General features: G+C 46.6%; 1 protein-coding gene across 4 annotated transcripts in view; it reads right to left on the reverse strand.

The window, feature by feature from the left end:
• Positions 1-16936, reverse strand: part of LOC143008943 (stromal membrane-associated protein 1-like) — a 57903-nt gene that overhangs the window by 537 nt on the left and 40430 nt on the right. For 2 of the 4 annotated variants that reach the window (XM_076160919.1, XM_076160917.1), the window contains 4 exons: positions 15556-15674; positions 7971-8163; positions 5577-5812; positions 865-2737 (listed from right to left, as the gene is read on the reverse strand). In XM_076160919.1, coding sequence (XP_076017034.1) covers positions 2615-2737; positions 5577-5812; positions 7971-8163; positions 15556-15674 — 671 coding nt within the window. In that variant the 3' untranslated portion in view covers positions 865-2614. Of the gene's footprint in view, positions 1-864; positions 2738-5576; positions 5813-7970; positions 8164-15555; positions 15675-16936 lie in introns of those variants that run through there. The other 2 variants (XM_076160918.1, XM_076160920.1) reach the window with 2 other exon arrangements.

Below are 16936 nucleotides of genomic sequence, written 5' to 3' on the forward strand. Positions count from 1 at the left end.
TAAAAAAAAAGTGTAAATGTGCAATTTTATTGTTAAATTTAAAAAAGAAAAGTGCCACATGTTTCATTCTTAATCTTTACTACATTATCACCCAATGATCTGTGATACCTTGTTGCCATAAACAAATAAACTGACCGCTCACATAACTCCGTCTGCTGACCTCTCCTAACGCCCCCATGAGGCCATTTTGGACACGCTCCCTCCGGGCCAAAATAGGGCATCGTGCAAAGTGGTTTCTGGTTGCTGGATTGTCATGAAACCTTTTGTAGATATTTGTTTTGCTCCCCAGAGATGAACCCTAATCATTGACCTTTAATCTATTGCCAACTTTTCTCCAATATCGCTGTCGTTTCCCATGAAAAAGACAATTTCCCATCATGGCACAACCATTTCCTACTGCACAAAGGTTTGGGGTTTGTGCTTGAAATAAAGCCAAGCTGTTAAAGACAAACACGACCCCGCTGCTCCCAATGGAGACAAGAGTGCAGAGGCCATGAAAACATTGATCCTGTTCGTTTGTTTACGGTAATGTGGTATGATTTACGGAAAGTCCCGAACCACAGCGCTGAACACACCGACGTGACCTCTGCTATCCTAGCGCTTTGAGGAAAGGCGGCACGTGCAGCAGCAAGGTTATTTCTCCTGACAGGGCGCCGTTAATAATGTAACATCTGTGCGTCTGAACAACAAAGGCAAAAGGAAAAACGCATCTTCGAGGACAAGGAATAAAGAGAAGGAGGCGACGAAGAGGAGGGGCTAGTAGGGAGAGAGTGTGTTTCCTTAACAGTACAGTCCTGGAGGCTGAAGGTTAAGGGAGGGGGTGTGTGTGCAGTTGTGTGTGACGGGAAAAAAAAAAAGACTGAATCCAGGAGAACAGTGTTTATTCCAAATGACCCTCTTGTAAAACTTGGAACAGAAAAGGGAGCAAACAAAGAAAATGGCCAAGAAGATAAAACAGTACTACAGGTAAAACAGTCATTGGACAAAGATGAACACACACAATGGAAATCCATGGCTATTTACCGTCTGAATGCACGGAAACCACTTTTTTTTCTCTGTACTAGGCACCAGAAAATGTAAACACATTGGAAATAAACCTGGAGGACAAAATGATTGTAATGTAGAGTTCTATTTATATATGTGTGTGTGTGTGTGTGTGTCTGTCTGTCACACTTAATGTGTGTGTAATGTGCTACAGTTATTGCATGGCAGAGGGACCCTGTGCGTATGGAAATTAATCTCTGCATCGGCACTAGGCAGTGTGGTTTGAGCTGCGTGTGTGTGCATACTTGTGTGTGTGTATTTTGTTCGTTTTCTCCTCCGGCGGCCTTGAAAGGATTCAGTAAAGACGGACCGGGGCAGCCATGATAGGACCCATCCATTGTTTTCATACAGGTCCCATATTGCAAGGGCTGTCCCGCCCCAGGTCCCTGTTCTTCGCCGTCATCCTAACCCCGCCGGTCAAAGCCCTCCCAACGGTCGTCCAGGTTTATGTTCCTCACGCTAAAACTGTGCTTCTCTTGTACTGCACACAACAGTAACACCGGAAAAAAAAGCGTTGGGTGGCTGAAAAGAGGGGCGGAGTCACATATGAATAGAGACATTTTAGGCGTCAGGTTAGTCCAGCAGAGGTAGAAACGGGACCTGATGCCGGATATTCTACTTCAAACAGCGGTCAAAGACGCTGCTGTGATTCCCGGTAAGCGCTTCCGTTTTGCCTCAGGGAATGTGGGGGAAATGGCTCGTTTCCAACCACACTGGGAATTTCCTAACTGGGTCGAGGGCCCAGTTTCCAAAGAATCCGGCTCATTTGGTTTAAAAACGCACCCGACCGGCCCAGAGAGGAACCAGATTCACCCCGTGATGTAGAACGTCACCGAGACATGTCTGTGCTAAATCGGGAGAAAACTAAACCGGGAGAAACGGCAAAAGCTTACTTTGACCATCACGGTTTGCGGCGAGTGATGAAGACGAGTCAAAGCGGTTAAAGGAAAAACCAACAGAGGTTTGGGGCCCGATTCTCTCTCCCATGGCTCTGGAACAGTTTTCACATTATTACTCACAAATAGTAAATACAGTACTGCTGAGACGAGTATGTGCTATGAGGCTGAGTTCACCCTACAGAATGGAGGTAATAGAGAGGGGGGGGAGGGGTCACAATATACACTACAGAGAGGGGGAGGGGCAGCGAAGACCAACCACAAGATCGCCTTATCTACTGTAGGCTTTCAAACACTACAACTACTAACTATGCATCTGGTAATGATCTAATAGTGACATTACTATAATAGACACTTGAACGTTATTGGTGCGGCAGCTTTCTATTCGCTTCTCTTTCTCTCTTCAGACGAGAACCAAAGTATCAGAAAGACGCAAGAATTGGAGCAGACAGAACAGGAAAAGCTGCCAGTTTGTCTTATTTTCTTTTATGTAGTTGTTCCCCCGCAAGAAACTGTCCGCTGTGATGATGTCAGCGTCTCAGAGGAACCACGGGGGGGAAGGTTGTGTTTAAGGGGGGAGGAGGGCGAGAGGGGAAGGAGGGAGGGAGGTTTTTACAGACAAGTGGAGCTGTTGCTGTGCATGTTTTTTTCTGTTGATAAGGTGAACCTCATCTTCACTTCCACAGCTGGTTGCTGAGGGTCTGACCCGAGGCCTGCTGCGCGGGCCAACCGGCCGCCGGCGCGCCCGGAGTCGGCCCGCCGCTGCTCACAGCCACGCCGGACATCTGCTGGGTCATCTGGGTCAGGAGAGAGATGGAGAAAAGTGTGTGTGGGGGGGGAAGGGTGGTGGGTAGGATTGTGGGGTGGCAGTGGTAGAAATGATTAACACTTGAATATTTACTGTTTATTTTTGCTGGATGTGTAAAAAGGAAGCGGCGTCGTTAACACCGCCATGCTTTTTATGATCTGATTAAGCTTTTGTGCTGGGTTTCGTCTCGGCCCGCATTAAAACCACAAGCCGGCCTCGTCGGACCGATCCACTCTTGGGGAACGTTTACGAAATGCCTCATTTACCGAGGGTTGAAAAATGCAGTTTTAGTGCAGACAGAAGGTCTCGACAGATGGAGAAACACATTCAAATGTCTGTGTTTTGGTGTGGGAGGAGCTTGAGACAGCAAGAGACGCAGATTGAGGGAGAAACACACACAAACTGTGTGAAGCGGAGGTTTGGGTTTAACAGATTCAGAGCAGAGAGGAGGAAACAAAGGAACGAGCTGCTGTCCACCGCCTCTCACAGCATCCTAGCAGAGAGGAGAACGTATGACACTGTGAGGGTCATCGTCCAATTAATACGGAGACATGTGGTGATGGACACTTCTTCCTGTCTATCGCCCCGGCCCAGAATTGATTGAAGGGCAAAAATAGACGGCAGAGTGTTCCCTCGTCCCAGAAGTGGAGGGAGGGGGATGGGGGGGGACACTCCTCTTTTAGCTCTGCTCTGCTCTCTCCTCCATCCTCGGGCTGTTCTCCTCCCCCTCCTCTTCCTCAGCTCTTTAATGTTCCCCCCGTCCACCTCTCTAATGTCCCCTCGCTCTTCACCTCCTTCCTGCCGTCCTCCTCCTCTGTGTCCATTCAGTCTTATCTATTATAAATGTGCTGTTGGTTGCAGCCTTCCTCGCTACTCTGGTCATCTGAGAGCTTGTGGTGGTGTGCCTGTGACTGTGTGTGTGTGTGTGTGTGTGTGTGTGTGTGTTGGAAAAGGCAAAACTGAGGCAAAACACGAACGTGCGGTCGAGCGCATCAACTCATACTGTAGCGCTGCCGTGCACAATCTGACGACTTACACACACACAACATACCTTGACTGTAGAAGGTATTTAAATCTGTGTGTGTGTGTGTCTCTCAGTGGTGATTTATGATCTCTAATTAACCTCCCCCACTTGTCAAGATGCTGACAACCGCTGCAGCCACACACACAAGATAGAAAGTGGATATTTGGTCTGCCTGTGTGTGTGTGTGTGTGTGCGTGTGCGTGTGCGTGCGTGTGTGTGTGTGTGGTGAAGAAAAGGCTTATGAAAGCTCAGAGGCAGATGGGCTGACAACCCTCCTGTGTGTTTCATTTCAGCCTGTATTGATCGTGTTTTGATGCTGCTGTGTGTTTGCCAATGAGTATGTGTGTGTGTGTGTGTGTGTGTGTCTATGTGTGTGAAGGCATGCAAGGAATTTCATGTTTCATCTTCACACGACGAGATCAAATTTGTATTTCTAACCAAAGCGCTGTGATCAAACCCCAAGCACGTGCGTATAATCGGATGGTGCGAACGAACAGAACGCCGTTTCATCTCTCACTTGTTCCTCAAACATTGAAGGTTTCGTGTGTTTACCTTGAATATTAAAAGAAACCGGGTTCAATTTGGGGAAGAATATCAATAATACAAACAACTCAAACCATAAAAGTCTCATTTCCTATGTCGACACTCAGCAGTTTAAGAGTTTATTGTTCTTCTTCTTCACTCTGGTGCCTCATTAGCAGCGTCTTTTGTGTTCCCTCAGCATTTCTCTCCTCGCTGGAACCTGAACGTGACATTTAGGCACCTGGTTGGTTAGCGAGTAACTCGGCGAAAGCTCGGTGACGCAAACCGGTGGCACACATTTTACCTTCTGATGCTGTAACCCGGCTGCGGAGCTGCGATTCGACCTATAAATACTTCCTGCCGCCGCCGCCGTTTGTGATCAGACGCTTGTACGGGGAGGGGAAACAGTAAGCGTGAACTACAGAGGCAGCCTTCATTGAGCCGGCCCGGGGTTTTTGTTTCTTCCTCATCAATCATCCCGCAGCGCATTTATCATATCAGAGCTGAGCAACAGTGACTGCGGCAGATTGGATTTTAAGCAGCGGCGGGCCGGCGTTGGTCTCGTGTGTTGGTTTAACCCGGCAGGCTGCGGTCCCAACGTTTAATCACTGGCAGCACATCTGAGGAGCTGAAGGCAGTGAGGAAGAACAATCGGAGAGATGGAACAACCTCAACATCTGCATTCAGAACCCACTATTCCAGCTAGTTACACATCATTATGAGCTGGGTTTCAATATCAAGAGAAATGGCAGTAAATTCATTATGCGCTCCGGCAAATCATTTCAAGGTACTAGAGGACAAATGGGACACGAATCCATTACATCACTGCACCTCAACCTTGGTTCAAAAAAAAAAAAGAAAAGAAAAAAAAGATGGAATATCTGATTAAACAGGCTTTTCAAGGGCTTTTGGCGAGGATGAAGAGCTGAGGTCATTACTGCGCTGGGCTTTGCGTCGGGCCTAAGAGCAGAAGGCTGCGAGAGAACGGAGATTAATTTTTACGAGCAAAGAAATATTTCCATCAGGATCCATTTGCAGGAAACAAAAGGTAAAGAAAGGACAATAATGGGGCTGTTTCACGCGGTGGTAGAAAAGAAAGAGATGCTAATTTTAAGGTTAATTGAATTTTTACATTCCAACGTGCTGCCTTAAAGATTAATATGCAGGGAAATCCCAGGATTGGAATTCCAATGAGCTAAATGTTCAGATCCATTAATCATCACCATCCTGCAGTGTGTTTGGAGTGGATGATGTATTTTTGTTGTGTGTGTGTGTGTGTTACCTGATTGATGTTCCACTGTCCCTGTGGCTGCTGTGGCTGCATGCCATACATGTTCTGTCCTTGGCCAGTTGGCATGGCGCCCTGCTGCATGCCCAGGTAGCCGCCATTGGGCAAAGTCATGCCGGGCATCATGGCTCCTCCCCCCATCATGCTGGTGGGCGGGATGGCTCCACCCGTGCCCGGGGCAAAGCTCTGGGGGGCAAACTGCATCTGAGGCTGTCCCATGTACACGCCTGCTGGAGGAAACACACACACACACACACACACACACACACACACACACACACACACACACACACACACACACACACACACACACACACACACACACACACAGGTTTGTATTTCTGTGCTTTCTGACTGTCAAGCAATTTTAAATTAGATGAAAAGTAGAGCGGGAACAAGACTGAAGTAATAAACAGCACAGGAAATGAGGAGAAATTATTCATTAAGCACACACAAACACACATATTTACACACAACCCTGCTTGTTCGGTTGAAAATCATTACTGTACGACCACCACAGTCACCAGGGGACCAATCAGCACCCGGCCTGCAAACATTAACCCTAACACGGATTCCCTGTATGGGGAACAATCCTCAGCAAGTATAAAGTATAAAAAGGGGAGGCAGTGGCTCAGTGGGTAGAGCTTCCGCTTGGGAACCGGAGGGTCGCTGGTTCGAGCCCCTGCCGAGGTGCCCCTGAGCAAGGCACCGAACCCTCAATTGCTCCCCCCTCTGCGAAGGGTGGTAATGTAATGTAAGTCGCTTTGGATAAAAGCGTCTGCCAAATGCTTGTAATGTAATGTAATGTATAAACTGGCCTATTATTGAAAGGAAGGCAAAGATACTTACAGATTCATAGTAAAGTGGAGACTGCAGGTAAACTAGAATTGATATTTGCAATACTGTCTCGCAGGAAGTCACACTTTGATGAGTCACATCACCTCATTTTCACTCTAAGAGCCGCGAACATCAACAAGGAGAGTGATAAATGGCAAATCAAAACAAGAATAAATATTGGCATTTCTTTTACTGAAGGAGAGGCCTTCAGGCGCGACAAGACAACATATCTAATGTAGCATGAGAGGGTTGATCTAACTGGCAACATAACAAACTCATATAAGAGAGCTATAAATACATGCAGATACACTTTTCTGTACATCTCCTATACTATGAGCAGACATATAGATTCGGTGAGGGTCATTAGAACCCATTTGTCTACTTGAAGCTCTCACACTTTGTGCCTTCGGTGAACTGAGAGATGTTGATAATTCCGCTGCAGATGGCAGTGAGGATATTGTGTGTGTTGTGTCACATCAGCTTGGTTACATTACGGGGGAGCCACTCAAGGACACACACACACACGCACACACACACACAGTGGAAGTGGGTGATTTAGGGCATTAGCCTGGCAAGGTTACTTTGGCTTTCATCTCCACAGATCCCTCAGCATCTATTCAGATTCAGAGGGGACATTATGGTTCTCATCACTGGCTGGAAAATCTTTTATCCTGATTTCCATTCCTAATCCTCGGTGCTCTTCCATAATCGTGGCGGAGTAGATTCAACGTACACCGTGTGTATGCTGTAGAAATGTACTCCCACTAAGAAAACATGTAGGCAATTATGCTTCCCTAAGCTGTAAACATGTTGATATTTATACTGTATATGTATTTATGTATGGATGGATGTATGTATGTGTGTGTGTGAGGAGCCACCTACACAGACAAACACACACACACACAGTCTTGGCACGTCGGCTTTTGCTCGTATGAACAGACATGAGTGTGAATCTGCAGACGCCTCAGTATTTTTTCCCGCTGCAGTGGGGGGTCAGTGAAGGCAGCATGGGGCGTCCCTGTATGTGTTGACACTTCCATTTACTGTATGTGTGTGTGTGTGTGTGTGTGACTTTATCATCCCATCTTTGTCAGTTAGTTTTCATTACATAATCACCATAACATGCAGCAGCGATGTGGCCGATTTGAGCGATTTGCTGAATGTGTTGTAAAATGTTGTAACTGCAAGATTAATGAATTCATGGAGGGACAGAATATTGTACCCTCTTGATATTCAGCTTTATTAACGCTAAGAATCAATTTGGAGCTGACAGGCGAGCTGCAGGGCAGGTAAGAGGCAAACAAGTGAGGGGGGGGTCTTGTTACAAGTTCGTTTTAATGAAACACGAAAACTGACCGACAAATAAATCAAAATGCTACAAATGAGTTTGTGCCATTTTTCTGTTGTAACTTCGTGGAGCTGACGGAAAACACCGTGGAGGCCGGTCGACTTCACCAGGATGATGAAGGGTTATGAAACGGTGCGTGAGTGAGTGTGTGTGTGTGTGTGTGTGTGTGTGTGTGTGTGTGTGTCTCTGTGTGTGTGCGTTACCTTGCCCTGGTGCAGGCTGCTGCTGGCTCTGCGGCTGACTGCCCACTGAGCTGCTGGCGTACAGCGACAGGATGGAGTCTTTAGATAAAAGCTTCTTCTCCTCCGCCTTAGCCGTGGTTGTGGTGGAAGTGGAGGAGGAGGAGGAGGAGGAGGTGGCGGGGTCCGTCGGTGGAGACGCTGTACTGGAAACTGTCTGTTACAGAGGGAGAGAGAGAGAGATGACCATGGATTACAGTGTGTCACCAATAAATGAATGGCATTGTCGTGTTACATAACTTATAAACACTAAATGCTATTGAGATGCTGGAGAACACAGTAAGACAAGCGGACGAGGGCTGATGACCTTTAAAAACATTACTCTTCCATCCCTCCTTTTCTATTTAGTGACTATTCCAGGTAGCAGAAGACCTCCGGAGATGCACTGCATGTATGAAAATAAATCCGAGAGGACAGAGGACAGAGGACAGAGAGAGGAGACGGCGAAGATGAACGCGGGGAGGAGCGAGACAATTTCGCCGAGGAAGGAGGGAAGGATAGAGGAGAAGGGTTGTCCCTGTAAGTGAGACAGATGACATTAATTAGGCTGCTGGAGATGAAAGGAAAGGTAGACATAAACAGGACGGACAGAAAGACAGACAGGCAGACACACAGACAAACACACACCTTCTTTCACACCTTTTCAGACACACACACCCATTATGCCAAATGGATGGTGCTGACACAAAAGTAACACCTGCTGAAGAGCTTTGTCCAGGTGTGTGAGTGAGTGTGTGTGTGTGTGTGTGTGTGTGTGTGTAATGTAAAGGGACAGAGAATGGACAGAGGAGGAAGAGGCAATAGTCAGCTGGACTTGAATAAAATAAGGAGAATGAGTATGATAACCAGTGGCTGCTACAAAATGCACATACACATACACACACACACACACACACACTCTCTCTCTCTCTTTCTCCCTTATAGAGAATGCTTCATATGACCAGAGACACTCGTGCACATGCAAATGCTCCATTCTATAGGGGGCACAAATACACACACACTCACTCACTCGCTCACAGAAGGGGAGCTCTGAGTGTGGTTGTGCATCAACTGTTTAGCAGGCAGAGCTTCTCGCCCCTCTGTGTCTCTGTGCCCACTTCCTTTGAATGGAGGGGGGAAAGAGGGGAGGAGAGAAGGAGGGGAAGGAAAGGAAAATGAGTGTGGGAAGGATGAAGGGAATGAGAACAAAGCAAGGAGGGAGGGGGAGGGGGAAAGGAAGCCAGGAGGAGGTAAGAAGAGGCAGAAAGTAAGGATGACCGAGAGAGGGAGAGGACGAAGAGAAGGGAGGAAGAGAGGTGGACAAGGAGGAGACAGGAGTTAGAGAGGAGAAGAACAGCAATTGAAGACCAGGACGAAGAAAACGAACAAGAACAAAAGGATGAAAGAAAGAGAGGGAAGAAGACAGAGGAGGGAGAAAGGCGGTAGGGGGGGACTTAAGTCAACACACATGTTGACGTGACGCCTCTGAAGGTGAGTCAGATGAGCAGAGTGTGTGTGCTGCCTCCTATTAATAGCTTCATCACCGGGCGTGAAACGTGGACCTGAACCAGGGGTTGGGAACCTCCGGCCCGCCCAGCCTGCAATTTGGCCCACCCGACTCAGCCCGCCCCCCAGATCGCTCCGCAAATTTCCGCTGCAACTCACCTAACCGGGGCGAAGGAGTTGAGAAATCTGAAAATGACATCTCAAATGATGTCATATTAGCCGTCAGAGTAAATGAGACCCCAGTAGAGACTTCCTGTTCCTTTAAAGCCGTCACAGAGAGGAATAAACTTCTTCTTCTTTTTTTTTTTTTAGATATTCACTTTGCTCCTTCCGCCATCTGTGACTGCCGGGCACACTGGGAGATTTGCTCCATTTGCACTGAAAGAACAGTAAAGTGTTTCTCCCACATTCTTGCCAAAGCCAAACAGGTGGCGGCGTGAGTTTGCAGACACAGTGACTCAGTCTAAGCTCACTGCTAGAGGACGAGGCGTTCAGGTACAGCGAGCAATACGGGCATCTATCCTTTCCTTGTCTCTGCTCTGCTGAGTCTGACTGATATTAACACCCCGACACACACACTCCACATAGTGTGTGATGTGTTGCAGCGCTCCTAGCAGCACATTGTGTAATAGAATGCCTCTTCAACAAGGCTCCATTCTTCTCACCCAATGTTAGCGTTGATGGGTTCAGCCAGAGCTCTGAATTACCACTCTGACAGCCTTTTCCCTCAGTGTCGCTATTCATAGACTTCTGCAACACACACGCACTCACACACACACACACACACACCTGCTAGACCATGTTTCTCCCCACGGTTTCCATCACTGGTTGAAACACTGGTACGCTCCCCTCTGATAGGGCCATCTGTGATTTAGAAAACAAGCCAGGCTCTGGTGTGTGTTTGCTGACGGATTTGCGCTCCTTTGCTGAAAACAATACAAAGATTACCGGAGAGAAGTCAATAAAGGGAGCAAAGAAGTCTTCCATTTCCTTTCGTTTCCTCCCCCCCCCGCCTCCCTTCGCCCTCTTCCTCCTACAATTCATCGTCTCTTCTAAATGGATGCCGTCTCTCCCCATTCCCTCGTTCCTCCTCCGAGTCCTCCCCTCTCCTCCCTGTCCCGTCCATTCATCCTCCGTCTTTAAGTGTTGCCATTGCTTCCCTGCACATTAGGATCATCCTCTTCCTCCTTGTCGTTCGTGTTTTTCATCTTCCCCTGTTAATCTCGGCAGCATTCGGTGTTCTGCGGACAAAGTATTGCTTCCGGTTGGACTTTGTATCGCTCGTCTTACCGCTCATTGCGATCACACACTTCTCTTCGTGATCGGATCACGTCAGCTCTGCAGGTCTTACTTTTCAAATCTCTCCAGATTACACTGTATTGCAAACTTCTGGAATTTCCAATTTAGTGCCTGAGTCGGTTTTTTCATTGCTTCAGACAAGAACGTGGCCTCAGGCGGCTTCACTAAAGCTCCTCAGACATCATTAGGAATCAGTGAAGTTACAGCCTGTACAGTCTGTCCTGTGCGCCCGGCAACGACCCAAGGTGATGCTTTCAATGAGTCTCACCCTCCACCTTTCTTTATTCAACCCTCATTCATCTTTTTCCCATCCACTTGTCCTTTTTCTCCATCCATCCATCATCCATCATCTGGCTCACCCTCTATGTCTCACTCCTTTCTCCACCTTTGTCCATCATTCTCTCAATTCCAATCAATCCTCTTTTTTGTAAAAAAAAAAAAAAAAAAACGATTGAACAGCAGTAAACAAAATTAAATCTGTCCTGCATCTGTCTTCAGACACACACACACACACACACCGAGAAAGAGAGAATGTTTGTGTTTGGGTTGTGTAACGTGAGTGGGAGGCACAGGAGAACTGAAAGTGATTTCACGAGACACACGGGAGAGTTGAGTTTAGTTTGGTTTGGGCAAGAGGAGAGGCCTGGAGGTGAATGAGGATACAGAGGATATGAGAGAGAGAGAGAGCGAGAGAGAGAGCGAGAGAGAGAGACAGTGCTGAGGAGGAAAAGCTGGGGATAACACAAATCCTCCTCCTCTTACAAGGCCGTAATCGCATTTTCATAATTGACATATTTGCAGATATGCGAGCGAAGCGTGATGCCGGTTAATGGCCACACGAGTCAGCATGCTGCCGACTTCCTTCTTTTTCAGGCACCCGGCTAATCACAGCTGTGAAGCAATATCTGCCTGCTGAATCCCAAATTCAATGGTGTGTGTGTGTGTGTGTGTGTGTGTGTGAGAGAGAGGGAGAGAGAGCGTGGGTAGGTGTCTGCAGAATGACTGTCAAACTCCTTATCTCAAGTTCTTGTCTCCACTGCTTACTATCCAGCTCCCGGGGTAACACATACCACACACTACTACACTACACAGAAAGAGCTCTGTCGACAACTTTGGCCCGGTCATAGGTGAACAAAATGCAAGCTCAAACAAAGCAAATGTGTACCATCATGACAAATTTCAGGCTCTTAGATCCAGAGATTTGGTGGTCAGTGTTAAAAAAGGGAGCGATGCGTTTAGTAATCACCTCCACAGGCTGCAGTGATTACTAACCGCTCCTCCAATGCTGCTGGAACTGTGCGTCCCCTCCCTTACTCTCAACAAGGCTCAGACAAATAAGAGCAGCGTTTCTTCTAGAGTTCCAAAAAAGAAAGAAAGATGTCTGCTTTGTTTGAGATTGACAGGTCGGGTCTGAAGCCTTCAGCTGCACTGCTGCAGTAAAGCGAGGACTGTGGCAGACATTACACGTTCTCTTATACAGAGAAGAGCAGAGGGAGATGACCTGTCTGATATGGACCAAATGCCACGGAACGCCACGTGTCCAAGATACAGTATCTCTATTTAACTGTAACACGCAACCACAAAACACACTTATCTATCAATTATACACCAACTGAGCTACTGTAGGGACAGTGATCAGTGATGAGTGATTCATGGCACAGTCAACTGCAAACCACACGTGTAACTTAAGATCATTCAACCTGCTGAATGATTCAAGGTAATATAAGTGAAATTGACACGGCGCATGTTATTGGAAATGCAGCAGTTCCTTCAGACAGCCCTTTTTCCTCTACAGCCTGCTGTGCAACAGTGTATAGAACCTATACGCATCCTTGAGCCTCTGAAATATGCTTCAGAGAACAGAATGCATTATGCAGCTCATGGTTGGGCTGTGAATGCCAGTTCCATTCTTTGTCCACTGTTGGACAGACTTGGCAGCAATAAATAAAACCAAATCGTATCACCATGAGCTGAGCAATGAGCCACTCTACACACACAGCACAATATAATACAGGCAAAGCCGTCTAAACATGTATTTATACACTGTAAGTCCCACACAACACGTAGCTCTAAATATGTAAAGTATCAAATAAGGTTTTTAGTAAACATGCTTTGTAAAGCTGTGGTATCCATTTCTATTTCCTATTATAATCAATCCTGTTGGTTGATTATGCCTTCCTGTATTGTTCAGGTCCATTATAAATTGAATGAATTCTCCTTTTTGACCTCTCCTCTGCACATTCAGCATAAATCTCAGCTAATAAATCCACCCATCTTTCTCTGAAATGCTTCCCTGTATGATTTATGCATATGCAATGTTGATTAATGAGGGCCAAGGTGACAGAAGGCGAGGAAAAGATGATTCAGTCAAGTAAGTACAAAAAAAAGAGGAAGAGGAGAAATGAAGGACGAGAAGGAGAAAAACAAGAGCGGTGATCAAAAGGGTTTTCTTCTTCAAACTCCCAGTTAGGTGCTGTGGTGCTTGTGTTTGTGTGGACTGAACCTTTCCTCTTACATCCGAGGCTGTTTGTCTGTAGAACATTCAAGTTTTAGCAACGTGCAGTCATTCACCAGTGACCATGTGGCGACTGAAAGAAGATCAGAAGAATAAAGACCTTCCACTGCTGCCGTCTGACACGGACCCTGACCCCGAAAAGTGGAGGAAAAATGATAAAATCCAAACCATTATTCCAGTAGAAAGTCGTCTCGAGGGACATCCAGCGCTCCGTCCACACTGCTGTTTTATGCCGTTATACAAAGCCAAAGTCTCTCGGGACGTCGATGAGCGACACGCTGACGCACTTGCAGGCTGGGCAGCTGTTGTTTGCCCTCAGTTTCCTCTCACGTCACATCACTGTCAACACGCGATACACCCGTAGCGGCGTCTCCACTTGTGTCCTTAAACGGAGAGCCTCATCTTTCAGTTCCAAAGAGAACGATGATGATGCTGCCTGTTATGGTTTTCTATTTCAGAGCCATTTAAACAGGTTCTTGCAAACGAGGCCGATCCAAGTATGAAGAGTTTAACTGTTATGAGATCTATGCACATGAACGATGCAAGATAAGCTGAGGTTTCCGATCAGCCCTGAATGAGAGGTGCTTCTATTTTCCAGGCATATTAAAAAATATCTTTCTGCGGTTTTTTTAAATCTAAATTATCGCCAAAACAAATTTTGATCGACTATGATTAGCGTGATAACATAGCACTAACGGGATAGATTTTACTTCTGACAGCATATTCATTCTGAGTGGCTGGGTTACAAGATTCTTAGCCTCACACCACTCAACCGTATCCAACATATGTGTTACTGTTTGTCAAGTGGGGAATCTCACTTCCAGAGTCTTCACTGCTGCGTTATGTTATCTGTGGCCACTCCAGGGCTTCGCAGAGAGGAAGACGGTAGTGAAGAGGGGAACTGTGGATTAAAAAGATGGAGGTGAGCCGAGGTGAGAGGCAGCAACACAGCTGGAGTAGATGGAGTCACAGAGGAGGTGAGTGTGGAGAGGAGATTAGAGGGTAAGTGGGAGGCTGGTAGCGGCAGAAGGGGGGGGGGGGGGGGGAGCTTGCAGTTACTGCTGCCCATAATTGTTCTTCATGCCTGGGTCTCCAGCGTGCCACAGTGTAGTGTGCTCCCAGGCGGGACAGAGCAGTGTGTGTGTGTGTGTGTGTGTGTGTGTGTGTGTGTGTGTGTGTGTGTGTGTGTGTGTGTGTGTGTGTGTGTGTGTGTGTGTGTGTGTGTGTGTGTGTGTGTGTGTTTGCTTGTGTGTGAGTGAGTGTGAGATGTACAATTTCAAACTTGAAATAGGTTGGAGCATATGTGTGTGTGTGTGTGTGTGTGTGTGTGTGTGTGTGTGTGTGTGTGTGTGTGTGTGTGTGTGCGTTCATACTGCAAATATGACGTGTGCATCGTGGCACCCGTGTGTATACTGTGTGTCAATTCTCAGTCTCGGTACAGGAGTTTGAATGGAAGAGCATAGGTGTCTGCATGAGTGTGTGTGTGTCTTGTCTGCTTATTCGCCAGCCTGGCCTGGAGGTGAGAGGTCACACTTGAGCGGGGCCGCAGCAGCGTTCCCAAATCCTCGAATTGTATAATTCAGCGGGCCTCGCTCGTCCTCATGAGACGAGAAGGCGAAGGGATGAGAGAGGAGGGGGAAATGAGCAAATATCTGGGAAATGCGTCCCACAGTGTTTCATCACTCTCCAATTTCTCACACACGCAAACACTCTTCGGGTTTGTTTACCTTGAAAATAAAGACCGTCCACTGTGGTCACAGAACCTCTCATCAGACTCCTTCATCCCTCCATCATTCTATTCTCTCCTCTTCTCTTCAATCTGTATCCACACTGTCCTCCATCACCTCTGCCTCTGTCAACCTTCTGACTCTTACGCTGCCTCTCGTCGCCTCTCACCCGTTTGGTTTTTGCCAAGTTTTAGTGTTGCTACTATATATGGATCTCCTTGTTTGACTTTCAATCTTTTGTGACACTTTCCTTGTTTTGGTTTGGCAATATCTAACACACTCGCTCACCCACTTCTATTCCTTATCCTCATCTAATCCTGAGACAATAATGAGCTCATATGGATGCAGATATTGTCAGGCGTTCCTTAAACAGCATCTGTTGATATTTTACATGCATAAACAGCGTTTTCGCAAAGGATTCCCCTGGTAGGTTACTAATTCACTTCCACAAATTGAAGTATTTCTCTTTATTTTTCCGAAAAAGCAAAGCAGTGTGTGAGTGTGTGTGCACTTGGGTATTTACCTTGATGATCTGAGAGCTATGGGATGAGGGGAGAGGGTTGGACACCATTGGTCCAAAGATGTCCATGTCATTGCCGATTGGTGCAGCCGTGCTACTCCCACCACTACTCTCAGGAGTGTCTGAGAGAGAGGGAGAGAGAGAGAGAGAGAGAGAGAGAGAGAGAGAGAGAGAGAGAGAGAGAGAGAGAGAGAGAGAGAGAGAGAGAGAGAGAGAGAGAGAGAGAGAGAGAGAGAGAGAGAGAGAGAGAGAGAGAGAGAGAGAGAGAGAGAGAGAGAGAGAGAGAGAGAGAGAGAGAGAGATTGATTTTCTCTCTAGAACTCATATTACAGGACATTTGATACTACACAATTACACAAAATTTGTATCCATGCATACAATACCTATTATGTTGTGTAACAGAACACCAAATGACATTTACATAATCTTGCATTAACAAATGTACAGTATAGTGTTTATAAGTCACTATATATAATCGCCAGTGCTTCAGCAGAACAGAGATATGCAGGGAGTTGCAGGTCAAATCACACATCAGGTCAAATGAAGAGCATGAAAGAAAAACTGCTTGTGAAGGCTCCGAGATGTTTTAATGTCAAACATAAATTTCCATTTTGAGGCCCTGGGAGCAGATGTTTTAGTTGTTCTGACTAATCTGTGCTGGCAGCTTGCTGAGGTCAATGCCACATGGAGCACTTACAAGAGGTATAAAGCTGCTAGTTGGCCTCTAAAAAGGTGCTTTCTCCTGAATCAATCCAACAGGTGCACAGAAGCAGAGAGTCCTGAGAAAGAAGCGTAATCAGCCAAAATAGCACCTGCATGTGAGTCGCTTCCGATACGTGGGTGTTGACTGCTCAGACTTGCATAAAGCTGTATACACCCTGAAGATCCTTCAAATCAGAGGTTTGTCTTCACTTGTGAGACTTTTGCTCAGGATCTTTCATCAGTGTGATTGCGTGACATCTTCCTGACTTTAGTTCTGTGCGATATATATACATTTATAACTACATGCAGGTGCTGCTTTGTCCTCAATCATCTTCCCTTCCTTGAATCTTTTCTCTTATCTAATGTCATTCTCACCGATGCTTTTCTTTCTCTCACTGTCCTTGTTTGACATTGAATTTTTGTGATAAGTACACAGAGATCGGTGACCCCATCAAACTCCCAGCATGCCATCTTCAACCTGAGGAGACATCTAATCAGCCAGAATACCTCAAAGCGCTTGTGTGAGCGTGCGTAGCGTTAAAGGCAAACTGATACGGATGGAAAAACAGAGTTCGATCACAGATACGACGGAGAACTGGTTAATGCAAATGCTAAACCTTGAAATGCAGGATACAGACGGCAAAAGACATTCAGAAGAACTCGCCGCTCACACACTGCTCCA

This window comes from Genypterus blacodes, unplaced genomic scaffold (genome assembly GCF_046128005.1).
Source record: "Genypterus blacodes isolate CSIRO-AG114 ecotype Tasmania unplaced genomic scaffold, CSIRO-AGI_Gbla_v1 ptg000108l_1, whole genome shotgun sequence".
Lineage (NCBI taxonomy): Eukaryota > Metazoa > Chordata > Actinopteri > Ophidiiformes > Ophidiidae > Genypterus > Genypterus blacodes.